Consider the following 16,181-nt stretch of genomic DNA (forward strand, 5'->3'; position numbering starts at 1 on the left):
TCAATGGATCTTTATTCCTGAATCAAAATTTGCGGATCTCCGTTCCAATCCATGTTTGAGCCTACTCTTTAGGCAGTGCTTAAGGAATTTTAGATTACCATAGTGTGATGCTTTAGATGACACAAACTGCTAGTATCATTGGTTCACATGGACAGAACTTATTACTGCACTCCACAGTAATCAGAAAAGGCAGTGAGTCATCACTATTAATTGAGGAGGTATGTTCAGAATTCACTCAAATCAGAAATCATTTCCGTCTTAAATGTTAAGTCACAGCCTCATCAGCTGAGACACAAGTAGTCAATGCTGGACTAAATTTGACTTGTAATTCTGATGCCAAGATATTCCAACCATCACATCACAATGGTTTCACAATGTATTCTGCAAAGATTCATGATTCTCTAAAAGCTGAGCCATAAGTTACCAATTTAAAATTTACATCTCAAGGAAGGGGGCATCTTGCCTTTTGATTAGATTAGATTACAGTGTGGAAACAGGCCCTTCGGCCCAACAAGTCCACACCGACCCGCCGAAGCGCAACCCACCCATACCCCTACATTTACCCCTTACCTAACACTACGGGCAATTTAGCAAGGCCAATTTACCTGACCTGCACATCTTTGGACTGTGGGAGGAAACCGGAGCACCCGGAGGAAACCCACGCCGACACGGGGAGAACGTGCAAACTCCACACAGTCAGTCGCCTGAGGCGGGAATTGAACCCGGGTCTCAGGCGCTGTGAGGCAGCAGTTGCCTTCAAATAGTGATTCTGCAAATTGAACTGAAGTAATTTCACACAGTACAAAGCAAGACATTATTTAAATTGGTACTCAACCAGCTTGCCTTTTGGCAGAGTACATATGTGTTATTATCATGATTATTCCCCCGAAGGGGTACATGCTCTGTCCTGAGATCCAAGATGAGAAAATTGTTTTTGGAATGAACTAGTTTGGCAATTGAAACAATGAAATTTAGGCAAATTTAGGCAATGAAATTTGGACTCTTTGAAAGACTGGGAGGATCTTATGGAGGAATAGGACAGAATCAGCATTGACAATAATCGTAAACAGGATTATCAGTTTGTTGCTTTGGCCAAAGACTAGCAAAACTATAAAGCCAAAAATATCCGATGGCTAGGTACCATAAAGATGTAACAGGGAAGGAGTGGCACAATTGATCTAGCAAACAAAACTCTTGACCTGAGTGGTGCAATATATCTTAGCTAACATATTTTTACTGCTGAAGTGCAAAGAAATGTGCATAATGAATCCTCCAAATATCCAAGCTTACAGCCAAGTGATATACTGAGCAATGAAGGCTCCCGACCCTGGGTCTAAAGCTAAACTATTAAATTTCTGGACTACTTTCATCAAGGATAAAAAACAGCATATCGAGAATTATGTTTTTATATCCTGGTCCTGTTTATTCATCTTGGGCAGACTGAGATTTCCACATTTCCACTGGGAAAAAACAACATGCAAGCAGAAGGCGAGGTTGAATCAAGAGTCTTCACCCACTTAAAGACAACACAGGTTAAACATCTGCCATCTATCTCAGAAACTGGAGTTGAAGGAAGTATATCAAATGGCAGAGAAAATAATTTTCAGCCTTCCAACAGAGAGTAAAGGGCAAAATAGAACCATTTTGATCTTCAGTTTCAGAGCCAGTGATTACACAAGAGACACCAGGTCTCTCAAAACGAAGAAAAATGTGTTTATTAGGATCTTGTTGCAACACAAGTCACTTCTTAAATGTATGTGCAAGGCCATGGAAATATGTCATCTTTTACCACAGAGCATAGCAACTGTATCTGTGAAACAAGATGCAAAGTATGGTTCTGGTATATAATGAATACAAGACATATTTTGCCCATTATACAAACTGGTCAAATAATGGCAGCGAAGTGAACATCCTTTGCATGCAGTACGAACAAGTTGAAGCTGGGTACATCTGCGAAGATGACTCAAGAAACTTTCACCTGGATACACATGAAGTTTTGCAAAGCATATCCTTTTGATAAGACCTTTTGCAGAGTGTAGCTGTTTGATACATGCTTCAGGAAAAGTGCACAAGACACTAGTACTAGCCAGGCTCCACAGTAAACTTGGAACAGTGCCATCGTTTCTTCTCTTGTCAACAATTCTAAAGTGCTTTTCATGTTTTCTGTACTTACAACTGTTCTCAGAAAAAATCTTTTACATATCTTGCAGGGAAGTAAGATGTTCTACTTCAAATGGTAAATGGGGTGGAAAGGTGGGGAAACCAAGTGAATTCTGGATGGCTTTCACTTAATAGTACTAGAACGATCATCAAATTGATAATTGACAGCATTAAAGAATATTCCAGCATTGCAGCAGGTCATTTGGCCCATCAAATCTCACTGTTTTTCGTTCAAGCCACAATAGAAAGAACTAGATTATTAGACTACAGGGATTATCAAAAACAAGCTGAACTTCACTTTCAACTAATATACCTCCAGCAGGGGTCACTAAACATTGATAACAGGGTCATAAATTCTAACACAGAAACAAGTCAGTCTCTTCAAATCTGCACCAGTATTTTTCTCTACATGAATATCTAATCCCATTTTGTCATTTGATTCCTATAAACCTTTTAAAAATAAATTAAGTATTCAAATTCTCTTAAAAATATTTTATGCTATTTTCTCTTCAACCTGTTCACAGACGTTATGATATGCCTTTGGAACAGGTGTGACTTGAATCGGGGCTTCTGGTTCAGAGGTTACTGCTGCACTGCAAGAGCTCCTCAAATTAATTTATGAAATCCGCTTTAACAATTTGAAGCTGAGAATTCTGCTCACGCATAACAGCAAACACTTTCTTTTTTTCGTAAATCTGTCCTCATTGTTCACCATCTTGCCAGTCTCATTTTTATCATTCATAACCTACAAGATCTACATCAGGCCACCTCTTAACCATCTTAGTTCAAATGATAAAGTCTCAATTTTACTGATCTAATTTGAAATCAACCTTGTTACCATATGAACAAAGGACTAAGAAATACATATGTTGCATTACAATATATGCATGTACACAGCAATGAAACATAATAAATTACCTCATAAGTCTTTCAATAAGTTGCTTCAATCCTAAGGTGTTAAATTTGAATAAGGGAAATAATGTAAGCATGACACAAATTGGATGAGTTGGGTTTGGGAAATACTTAGAAGTTATGGCTGTAAGCAGGCAATGGGCAGTCTTTAAATACAGATTACATGGTTTACAGCAACTACAGATTCCTTCAAGTGCAAAAACTCAACAAAAAGTTCAATGAACTGTGGCTGATGAATACGTTAGGGATTGTATAAGATTAAAAGGATAGGCTTATAAAAGTGACCAGAAACAATAACGATTCTGAGGATTGGGAAGTTTCTTATGGCAAAGGAGGACAAAGAAAGCAACAAAATGTGAATGCAATCGAGCAAAAACACAAAATGGACCGGAGACATCTAGAAGAAAAAAAAGACAACTGAGAGTCCACTAAAAGCAAAGTCAGGAGAAGTTGTGATGGGGAATTGAGAAATAACAGAGAAGCTAAATTATTACTTTGTGTCTGTTTTCACTGAGGGAAAAAAATAAATCTCTCAGAATTTGAGGTCAAAGTGACAAGGGAAAATGATAATCTGAAGGAAATTAATATTAGAAAGAAGGTTGTACTGAACAAATAAATGGAGCCAAAAGCTGGTAAGATCCTGCACTTAATAGTCTACATCCTCGAGTGTTGGAGGAAGTGGCTATAAAAATAAATTGGCAAACGTTCTTCCAAAATACTATTAATTCTGGAATAATTTCTGCAGATTAGAAACTTGCAAGTGATACTCCACGATTTAAGAAAGCAAAGAAAAAAAGGGAACAACAGGCACGTCAGTCTTAGATCAGTAATAGGGAAAATGCTAGAATCTATCAAAAGGTGCAATAAGTGGATACGTGGAGCATAGTCAGCATGAATTTGCAAATGGAAACAAACTTGTAGGTTTTTTTGAGGATATTATTAACAAAACTTGATAAAGGGGAGTTGATGGATATAATGTATTTTGGATATAATGGATTTTCAGAGGCTTTTGATAATGACCGCCAAGAGGCTGGTTAGCAAAATTGAAGCAGATAGCATAGCAAGTAATGAATTGGCATTGGCTAACAAACAGAAAACAGTAAGAATCAAAGGGTCATTCTTGCATTGCAGACTGTGATTACTGGGGTACAGCAAAGATCACTTATTTGGCTCCAGCTGTTCACACTGCATATGAATGATTTGTATGTGGGGACCAAACATAGTTTAATGACACGATACAAAGTTAAGCAGGAATATGTGTTGCGAGGAAGACGTAAATTAGATAGAAGATAATGCAGAAAAAGGTGAGGTTATGCACTTGGGCAGGATGTAGAGCATTTCTTAAATGATGCAAGGGCAAAAAACGTCAATGTGCAAAAGGACTTGGACTCTCCTTTTCAATAAGTCACCAAAGACTAATATACAGGTGCAGCATGGAGTCTAATGCAATGTTAGCTTTTACTGCAAGAAGATTTGAGTCAAGGAACAGTGAAGTCTTCCTTCAATTGTACAGGATATCTTGGTGCAGTTTTGTTCTCCTTCTCTCAAGAAAGATATTACTGCTTTAGAGTGATTGCAACAAAAACTCAACTTGTTCCAGAGATGATGGGATTGCCCTTTGATGGGACTGCCCTGTGAATAGGCTTTGGGCCATTGGGCTTGTATTTTCCAGAGTTTTGAAGAATTGGGGGTGATCTCATTGAAACCAGAAAAATACTTGAAGGGAGTACAGGATAAATGTAGGTAAGATTTAAAAATGAGGAGGAGAAAATTATTTTACTTACAAGATAGTGTATCTTGGGAATTCACTATCCCAAAGAGCTGCTGAAGCTCAGTCTTTGAGTATATTTAAAGTAGAATTTGAGAAGTTTTTGGTTATCAATGATTTGGGCATTAGGGTAGGATGGGTAAAAGAGATGATGTGTTCGATCAGCCACAAACATATTAAATGGAAGAACAGACTTGACAGGGTGAATGGCCTACTGTTCTTATGTAAACAGAGGAAGGGCTTCCTCAAATTAAAGTATCAAATTCTACCTGAAACCCTTCTGTTTAGTCAGAATGTAAACAAGACTTCAGATAAACACGATACATTTTCTCGCTATAACAGTTTGCTTTGATACCTTCGGAATTAATAGATATTGTTTTTAGAACAAATGCTTACTTCTCAACTATCATAACTGTTGAAGCAACAGATGCACTCTTTGTGTAGCTTATCCTTAAATATTACCTCTGTGATAATGAAGAAGTCATCGCCTGGTTCGCCTTGGACTACAATTTTCTCCCCATCTTCAAACTGGACAGGTTCCAGTGCATCAGCCACAGTTAAACGCTCCCATTTGTCCAAAGATTCTACAAAATGGAAATAAAACCTCCGTCTTATATCGTTAATAAATATATCTTTCAGATAAAATTCCTACCATTCATTCATTGCAGATTTTTGCTATTTAACTGATTTAAATAGAAAGCAGGTTGTAGAATGGGGACACGATGGTGGAAAAAAATGAGTTATATCATGTTCAACAAAACTGACATCAAAGAGCTACTGTAACATGTTCAAATTTCTTGAATTATACATTCTCACTTACATAATCATCCCATTTCAAAGTGCACAACTGATTGTAAAAGTATAAGCAAATTAAAAGATTATAAAAGTATATAAGCAAACGTATACACCAGTGAAAAGGGGTATTCTGCCATGGGTGTCTCAGGAAATAAGAGAGGCTATCAAATTGAAAGAGAAGGGATATAAAGTGGCCAAGAGCAGTGGGAAACTATTAGATAAGGAAAGTTTTAAAAGGTCAACAGGGAGTCACAAGAAAAGCTATAAAGAAAAGTAAGATAGATTGAAAATAAACTAGCTCAAGACAGATAGCAAAGGTTTCTATAAATATATAAAAATAAAAAGAGTGGTCCTTTAGAAGATGGGAAGGGGTATTTAGTAATGGGATATGAGGAAATGGCTGAGGCATTGAACAGGTATTTTGTGTCAGTCTTCACAGTGGAAGACATGAATAATATGCCAGTAATTGACAAAGAGACGACAGTAGGTGAGGACCTAGAAACAATCATCACAAAAAAAGGTAGTCTTGGGCAAGCTAATGGAGCTAAGGATAGACAGGTTTCCTGGCCCTGATTGAATGCATCCCAGGATACTAAAAGATGGTGGGAGAAATAGCAATTGCGCTTATAGAAATTTTCCAAAATTCACTGGACTCCTGGAACGAGCCCAGAGATTGGAAAACAGCAAATGTGACACCACTGTTTAAAAAAGGAGGTACACAAAAGTTGGGGAATTAAAGACTGCTTAGTTTAACTTCTGTCATGGGAAAATGCTTGAGTGTAATCAAGGAAGAAAGAGCAAGGCACCTGGATAGAAATTGTCCTGTTGGCAGACACAGCATGGGTTCATTAAGGGCAGGTTATGCTTATCTAATCTACTCGAATTCTTTGAAGACTATGAGCACAGTGGACAATGGAGACCCAGTAAATGTGGTGTATCTAGATTTCCAAAAGGTACTTAACAAGGTGCTGCACCAAAAGGCTGCTGCATAAGGGAAAGATGCAAGGTGTTAGGAGCTATGTATTAGCATGGATAGAGGATTGGTTAACTAAGCAAAGAGTGGGGATAAATGAGTGCTTTTCTGCTTGGCAGTGACTACTGATGTGCCTCAGGGATCAGTGTTGGGACCGCAATTATTCACAACTTACGTCGATGATTTGAAGTACATCAAAGTTTGCGGATGTTACTAAGCTGAGTGGTGGAGCAAAGTGTCCAGTGGACTGTGAAACTTTGCAAAGGGACATAGATAGTTTAAGTGGGTGGGCAAAGACCTGGCAGATGGTGTACAATGTTAATAAATGTGAAGTCATCCATTTTAGTAGGAATAACAGTAAAAAGGACTATTGCTTGAATGGTTAAAAAACAAATTGCAGCATGCTGCTGTGCAGAGAGACCTGGTGTCCTTGTGCATGAATCACAGAAGGTTGGTTGACAGGTGCAACAGATAGGATGGAGATTCCTGAAGAAGGGCTTATGCCCGAAATGTCGATTCTCCTGTTCCCTGGATGCTGCCTGACCTGCTACGCTTTTCCAGCAACACATTTTCAGGTGCAACAGATAATTAAGGCGGCAAATGGAAGTTTGTCCTTCATTATGAAAGGGATTGAGTTTAAAAGCAGGGAGGTTATGTTGCAGTTGTATAGGGTGCTGGTGAAACCATGCCTTGAGTACTGCATGCAGTTTTGGTCTCCTTTTTGGAGGAAGGATGTACTGGCACTGGAGGGAGTGCAGAGGAGGTTCACTAGGTTGATTCTGGAGTTGAGGGGGTTAGCTTATGAGGAGAGACTGAGTAGACTGGAATTATATTCATTGGAATTTAGAAGAATGAGGAGGGATCTTATAGAAACATATAAAATTATGAAGGGAATAGGTAAGATAGAAATAGAGAGGATGTTTCCACTGGCGGGTAAACTAGGACAAGAGGGCCTAGCCTCAAAATTAGGGGAAGCAGATTTAGGACTGAATTGAGACAGAACTTCTTCACCATGAAGTGAAATCTATGGAATTCCCTGCCCAATGAAGTAGTTGAGGTTTCCTCGTTAAATTTTTTAAAGCTAAGATAGATAACTTTCTGAACAGTAAGGGAATTAAGGGTTACGGTGAGAGGGCAGGGAAGTGGAGCTGAAGCCACAAAAAGATCAGCCAAGATCTTACTGAATTGCAGAGCAGGCTTGAAGGATCAGATGGCCCTTATGTATGTTCTTATAAGTAGCAGCTTGCAACATTACAGAAGCATAATGTGTTATGAAAAAAGTGCGATCTTTCTTCGGATGCACAAATGAATAATCAGTGAACCAAGGGCTGGTCCAAGGGTTTTTGGAACCAGAGATGAATTAACACCCCCTCCAAACCAACAAGACCCTGGTATTCGACTATATGGCTGTGACAGCCCCAATTATAGCTACTGAAAGTGAAATTAACCACTAAAGATCAGTGCTCAAGTCAACTTTGTGTACCAGACGAGTTTTCTGTCACAGACATCATATTTTGCATTTACTCAGCATACAAGTTCATTTTTAGTTATGCAATGCTGTACACCCATCAACAGTATGCTTTAAGCTTACACTACATAAATGGATATGTTATCTACCAGCATCTTGTAACTGGCTGCAAAAGCATCAATAAGGCAAGTGTTGAAAAGATGCGGGGGACTTTAAGACATTACCACACAACATACGAACGCACACCTGTGCCGATAATTCAAAAGGACAAGTCATTTGCATGCATCGGTATTCATCAAAATCAACTTTATTTGAGAATGATGTGATTGTACAATATAGATAATTAAATTAATTCATAATTATGTCATCACCTACTTAGCACCAGAATTCCGACTCACTAGTATCACCACTGTAGCAAATTAAATATTTACAAGCAAAGCCCATTATGAGTAATGAAAACCATTAAAAGTGAGGGAGGGGTAGATAGTGGCATCATACACAACTGAGTGACTTTCCCATCATGAAAACTGCCATGACCACTTTACTTGGGTTTTCTTTTAACAAATAACCACCACCAGTAAAAACACCCATGTAGCCAAATGAATACTTACAAGCAAAGCCCGCTGGGTTTGCTTTAAGTTTTTAAAAACTGCTCAGGTGATGAGTTCCAGTTGGGTGGACCACTGCTTGTTACCAAGAGAAATCATACTCAACAAGCTCCACCGGGAGACTGATTAATGATTTCTCATGAGCCTTGCACAGATTATCACTTCTCTCCCTCTCCAAGTTCAAGGGTTCACCCATGCTCCTGTGACAATAGGGCTTCTTGAATAATTTTGCTCATAGCCTGATTTCTGTTGCTTTTCCGGTCTGGTACAGGGCATATAACAAGTAGGCAATCATGTCATCCTTGAAGACTGAAAAAGCCATTGCAGAAGGCTGGTCCACAGTGGCAAGCTGCCACTAAGTTTCTGTCATTTTCATTCTCCATCTCAGAGCCTGAACCCTTGTAGTCCTCAGGACTGGCCCTTGAGCTTTTAGAGGGCTGCCTCTCATGACCACAAGGTGTGCAAAGAATGCAGATGGTGGCATGTGCATTGAAACAACTTCCTCTGCTGAGGGTTCCTGCAGATAGAGGTGGTCAACGTGTTTTTTAAGCAGTCTTCTCCCTGATTTTAACTGTGTACAATGCCGATCCCATTTCTTTTCCTTTAAGGATAACTCTGGGAATCCATGGAGAGCCACCACTAAAGTTCCTTACATTGGCCGTATCTCCCCAAAATCTGTCTAGCCTATGTCAACCGTGGCCTCTTTTCTGGGCTTCTTGTTTTAATTCAATCTTGCCAACCAAATTTGGAAAGCCAGGCTAAGCCTTGCTCAAAGATGTAAGCCCATTAATAGTTCCACCAGGGCTACTCCCCTCATCATATATGGTGTTGTCTCACAGATGAAAAGGAAACATACAAGCTTCATATCCAAAGAACTTGCAGTTTGACTTCCCATGCTACTTTTGAAATCCTGGACTGCTGCTCAGCCAACCATTAGAAGACTAGTGGTTGGGTGTCGTGCGGAAGTGCCTCACGCGGTTGTCTTCATAAAGGTCTTAAATTCCCCACTGGGAAACGTGCTCCTGTTACCTGTTACAAAGACATCAGTTATACATGCATATTAAAGGATTGGCAGAAAGTTTTATATTGTTGTAGGAGATGCAAGAGATCATTGGGTGCATTTCAATTCATTTTGAATGGGCATCAATAAGAATGTATAGCCCATAAATGGCCTTGTGAAATCTGCATGTGCTCAACCCGGGATCTGCCTTGTCATCCTTGTGGGTGCAATGAGGCTGTTGATGAAGCCTTTCTGGCCTTCCTAGCAAGTTTGCATTGCTTGATCAGGTTTTCAATATCCATATCTATGCCTGGCTATCAAAATACTTCTTTGTAAGTATTTTCAGTGTAGACATTCCTGTGTGGCGATTGTACAATTCTCCGAAAGCTTGTACCCCCAAATAAACCTGTTGGACTACAACCTGGTGTTGTGTAATTTTTAAACTTGTTCACCCCAGTCCAATACTGACACCTCTACTTCATATAGATCACCAGTACCCATTTTAAAGGTCTGTTATAAATCAAAGTAGATTTTCTGTAGCCATTTCCTTCCCAAAAGGTTGGGAGCTGGCCCTTGCACCACCCTCTGACAAGTTGGATTGTCTGCTGCCTATGCACAACTGGGTTTACAGTGGTCCCAATAATACCTAAGGTCTCATGAGTGTACATGGCCAATCTAGCCTTGGCATCTTGCAGGCTTAAAAGCAAGGTGCCCAATAATCAGGCTTTCCTGAAGGGTTGCTCCTCAAGAAAAGATAAAGCAGTACCTGTGTCTACCTCCATGTCTAAGGGGTGGCCATTTACCGGACTTTTATCTCAAACGGGGCCACTTTGAGGCAATAATATAATTTAGCTGTATCAATTCCACATAGTCTGGCAGATTTATTGGCAAAGCCCTGCCTTGAGGTGGCTTTGCCCTTAGGCCTAGGTGGTACACATTTTGCCTGTTTCAGTATCCTTGTCTGGATAAAACTCTTTGACTACAAAGTGTGGCATGGGCATTCTTGCTCCTCACTATGTTGTGGAAAATATTTCTATCCAGTCCTGAAGCCTTGTGGCTTCCGACTCCAAACATACTTCCTTGGCAACAAATAGATGCTGAGAGTATTACCTGCTGGGGACTTGGCTCTGCGGTCTGGACTCACCCAAAAGGCAGTCCTACCAAGGGACTGTTAGCTCCTGATCCCCTTTCTCCACATTTTCATGGGAAAGGGCCAGTTTTATGGCTTACGTGAGGTCCAGATCAGGTTTGCTTAGTAGCTTCCACTAAGCGATCCACTCCCTGAAGCGTTGACATGGATTCACAGAGTGTCACCAATTTCCGCACTCTCGTCAAGAATTCAGTAACTGATTCTCAAGGAAGTCCATCGACAGTGTTAAACCTGTAATGCTGCAATATTACAGATAATTTAGGGCCAAAGTGGTCCGCTACCATATCTATCAGTTTGTCAAAAGATCTTAGTCCCAGGGTTGCCGGTTAGGTAAAACTCTTCACGAAGCTGAAAGTCACGTGTAGTTAGGAGGATGATTTAATGTTGGTGACCCCCTTCTATCCTTTTTCCTGAAACAGGTATCTTATTCTTTCAGGGTACTAGGACCTATCCTCCACACCAGCATCATAAGGATCCCTAACAGCAGCATTTTAAATATTTAAATGTTCTTGCTGGGTTCAATGAAAGGTAAGGCTGTCCAAAACTTTTTTGACTTTTCTTTTCAGGAAGAATAACCCAGGAAGCCCAATTGGAAAGGAACATCACTTACTGTTGAAGACCAAAACAGAGCCACTACGCGGGACAGACAGTTCTGCAGACAATCCTCCCAATGAAACCAGAGAATGTGTTGGAGACATTGCTGGTGTTATTTCTCGAGCACTGTTTTAAAATTGGAACACAGGTCTCACACTGAAGTACAGAAGTGTGGTAACCATTGTTCTTCACACTAAGACTTTTGTTGACTTGCAAAGGTATTTATTGTCAAATACATGCTAGCATAGCTTGTAGAAGGATGAGTTGGAGACTTGATTCAGTGCTGGATCTCCTCTTCAATCGTGTCCTTTTGAGAAAGGTGACTACCAAAGTGTGGAAAGTGTTTAACATATTGCACAGTCTCTGTTTCAAAAGGTAGAATATTTGACTGACCAGATCTGGATTAATAGTTTTGCTTTAGCAACATTCAAGTACAGTCTAACTTTCTTGTCAGTAGAATTGAAGAGATCAAGAACTGTTTGCAAATCCAGACCAGAGTAGGAAATAGCACTGCAGTCATCGCTTACAGTAGGTCACATATGTCTATGGTGGTCAGTTTACTTTTGGCACGAGAATAACTGACTTTTAGTTGGAGAATTCTAGGCAGAATTTGATACTCACACCAGAGGGCAGTTGATTTTGATGCAGTGAATTACCACTGAGGTAAATTGTAAATAGTATGGTAAATAGTATTACAACCTTATGTGACACCAGTCTAGATTTTAAGCCAACTGTTTCAGATCTCCCACTCAAGACTGTGTGGTCATATCATGAAGCAGTTGCAGGATTGTGACGACATTTGTTTGACATCCAAATCTGTGGAGAACAATCCATACAGCCTTGAAATATGCTGAACAAAATGCTTTTGTCAATTTTCTTTTAAATTTTATTTATTCACAGGATGTGGCTGTCACTGGCTAGGCCAGCATTTATTACCCATTCCATATTGCCCAGAGGGTCATTCAGAGTCTTTGATGTTGCTATGGGCCTGGAGTTACAGGTAAGGAAGACCAGGCAAAGATGGCAGATTTATTTCCCTTAAAGGCATTTGTCAACCAGATGGGGTTTTCTGACAATCAATAATGGTTTCATGGTCATCTTCAGACTCTTAATTCCAGATTTGTACAAAAATCAAAATCCACCATCTGCCATGGCAAGATTAAAACCCAGGTTCCCAGACAGTACCGAGGTCTCTTGATTAATAGTTTAATGCTAATACCACTAAGCTATCACCTCCCCACTTTGCATTCGCTTGATGAACACAGTTCTTGGTATTGGATTTCCTGAAGAAGGGCCTGTGCCCGAAACGTCGAATCTCCTGTTCCCTGGATGCTGCCTGACCTGCTGTGCTGTTCCAGCAATAAAGTTTCAACATTGGATTTGTCTAGTCACAAATACCATGTCAGACATTCCTCATTTAGATCCAAAGACATTTTGGGCTAAATTTGAACAGAAATTGGTGAAGTGATAATTTTGATAAGTTTCATTGAAGGTTTCTGACTGTGCGCCCTATTAATGGTGCTCATACTATTCTCTGAAATTCATTTTTACCAGCTATGCAACATGCCGCTATGATATCCTGCTCATCTGGTCTGTCCTCTTGCCAAATACGTGCTACTGCCAGGACCTCCCAAGATTCCCAGTGCCATATTTAAACAAAGTTGTTCACCAGATAAAATGCTGTTTGCCTGGAGCTGCCCAGCACTGTTGCTACGTGTGAAGAATTGCCTCAGAGATAGAGCACAACAAAGGCAAGTTAGCATCTCAATTTATAAACAGGGAATTAGAAGACCAGGAGGATGGAGTAGTGCATAGAAAGACCATCTTATTCCACTATCCCATTACTTTAACTAGAGGAGACTGTGATTGTTGATGATACCAAAACCTCCATGTCTTAACAATCAAGAAAGAATCACCATCTGTTGCTGTGCTACTTCCTCATTAATGCCTCTATGAATGTTTCCTTAACATGCCCAAACCTCTTATCCTTGTACATGACACATTCTCTTTTGTCTTCTATACTAGTGGATTCTGCACAGTTTCCAACTTGAAGACAGAAGCCCCTTTGGACACCTCTTCCTCCTCCTCAGAGGAAGAAGCCATAGATCTCTCACAGTACACATGTGCAGGACTGCCTCCTGCAGCCTCCACCAAGCTCAGATGCCGACACCTCAGTGGGTATTTCAGCGAGATTATTGTCACATCTCCATAGCTGGTGAAAGGAGAAATACTGCATGTCATAGCACTTGGATAACTGACAGACACCAGGCTCAGGCAGAAGAGGACCCTAAAAAGTGTTAGGAATTAACACTTTATACAAATGCATATTCAGACACAGGAGCATCAGACAGGTTTTTGGAAGCACGAGGCAAACTGGTTCAAAAGTTAAGACTCCACCAACTATGATGGAAACCTTGGGTTATCAAATTACACCATTTTGCCTGGCATAGTCAATATATCTGTTTTTCATCAGATGACGGAGGTTAACTTTTGTGCGTTTTCTAAGTGCACTGAACTACCTTTTTCCTCAGTGTTGTCATTTGATTCAATTCACTTCGACTGAGTGTAGTCCCGGAAAAGGACAAAAGTAAACCAGATATTCTAAAAAGAGGAAAAACTGATTTTACTAAGCTTTTATGTGATTACCTAAAAGTGTAATGATAGCAGTTATATGAAAGTAAATCATGTTAGATTAATAAGAAGCATTCAAGGAAGAGGTTGTGAAAGTTCACAGCATTCATGTTTCTATGACGATAAGGGTGAGACTAATAAATCCAGAGCTCCCTGGATATTAAAAGGATTAAAAAAGTAAAGCTTATATTAGATACTGTCCTTCCTGGACCTCTCCATTACCATCTCTGGCGACCGACTAACCATAGACATCTATTACAAGCCCACCAACTCCCACAGCGACTTAGACTACACCTCCTCCAACCCTAGCTCCTGTAAAAACGCCATCCCTTGTTCCCAATTACTCCGCCTCTGCCGCATCTGTTCCTAGGATAACCAATTCCACCTCAGAAAGTCCCAGATGGCCTCCTTCTTCCAAGATCGCAACTTGCCTTCCCAAGTGGTTGATGATGCCCTCTAACGCATCACCGCCCTTGAACCCCACCCCTCCCAATGCAACAAGGATAGAACACCCCTGGTCCTCACCTTCCCCACCAAGCTCCGCATACATTGCATCATCCTCCGCCACTTCCACCACCTCCAAATGGACCCCACCACACCTCTGTCAGTGTTACAGAGAGACCATTTCCTCCATGACTCCCTCGTCAGGTCCACACCCCCCCCACCCGAGGGATCTATCCACATCAGTCAGCAGTTTACCTGTCCCTCTACCAATGTCATCTACTGCATCTGTTGCACCTGATGTGGTCTCCTCTACATCAGGGAGACAAGATGACTTCTTGCAAATCGTCTCAGAGAACGTCTGGGACAACCGCACCCACCAACCCCACCACCCCGTGGCTGAACACTTCAACTCCCCCTCCCACTCGTCAAGGACATGCAGTTCTTGGACCTCCTACACCGCCAAACTGTTACCACCCGACGCCTGGAGGAAGAATGTCTCATATTCCGCCTTGGGACCCTGCAACCACATTTCCCCTCCCCAACATTATCCCAGTCCCAAGCCTCCAACTCAGCATCACCCTCCTGACCTGTCCATTACTCTCCCTTCTGACCGATCACCTTCTCCCTCACCTTCATCCACCTATCGCTTTCTCAGCTACCATCTCCCCAACCCATGCCCTCCCTTTTATCTCTCCCCGGGCCACAAGCCTCATTCCTGATGAAGGGCTTATGTCCAAAACATTGATTCTTCTGCTCCTCAGACGCTGCCTGACCTGCTGTGCTTTCCCAGCAACACTCTCGACTCCTGGCTCAATATTATAGAAAACCTAGAGGAGAAGTAACGTTAATAAAAAGAGGCAAAGAAAGACAAAGAGCATTAAAAAATATTGGCAAGGAAAATCAAGACAAAAAAACACAATCACAGCATTATCACGTTGCTAAGAACTCAATGATTTGTGACAGTGCTTTTTTCCAAATGAAATTTGCCTTCTTCTAATAGTAATTGATCATAGGGGATTACATCTTTGGTTTCCACTTATTTTTGAAGGACAAGAACATGACCAAATTTCATGGTATCTGAATAATAATTAAGCAAGAAGTTAAATGGATCTTCAAGAATGCCTGACAAAAATCAGTAAAAGAATAAACTCTGACCCATTCAATTCTTTGTAACTAGCTTGGTTAGTTTATGGGAAAATACACAAGAGGATAACACTACTGTTGCCCTGGGGAAAAAAAAAATCACTTTGTTATGAATTGAAATATTGAGTCACAGTCTGATTACCATACACAAGCTTTCTTTCCAACTATATATGAAATCATAGAATACTTACATCAAGTCCACACCAATGCTCCAAACAGCATGCCACCCAGACTCAACCCTGTATCCTATCCCTTTGGCCGTGTATTTCCCATGTCTAGTCCACTCAGCCTGTACATCTTTGGATTACGGAAGGAAACCGGAGCATCCAGAGGAAACCCATGCAGACACGGGGAGAATGTGCAAACTCCATAATGACAGTCGCCCGAGGATGGAATTGAACCCGGGTGCCCGGCATTGTGAGGCAGCAGTGCTAACTACTGAGCCACCTCATTGCACGAATACCTATTTGTATTAAAGAACCTGAATCAATTTAAACACCTTGCAGGATAGAGTTCAGACACTAAATTCCACTGA

General features: G+C 40.7%; 1 protein-coding gene across 1 annotated transcript in view; it reads right to left on the bottom strand.

The window, feature by feature from the left end:
* The window catches only part of prkar1b (protein kinase, cAMP-dependent, regulatory, type I, beta), a 202,672-nt gene that overhangs the window by 42,375 nt on the left and 144,116 nt on the right, over positions 1-16,181 (bottom strand). Inside the window, exon 9 of the mRNA XM_043711347.2 lies at positions 5,303-5,424. Coding sequence (XP_043567282.1) covers positions 5,303-5,424 — 122 coding nt within the window. The remainder of the gene's footprint in view (positions 1-5,302; positions 5,425-16,181) is intronic.

The sequence above is a fragment of the Chiloscyllium plagiosum genome, unplaced genomic scaffold (assembly GCF_037043375.1).
Source record: "Chiloscyllium plagiosum isolate Xiang-an unplaced genomic scaffold, Cpla_swu_hap1 HiC_scaffold_20, whole genome shotgun sequence".
NCBI classification, from domain to species: Eukaryota; Metazoa; Chordata; class Chondrichthyes; order Orectolobiformes; family Hemiscylliidae; genus Chiloscyllium; species Chiloscyllium plagiosum.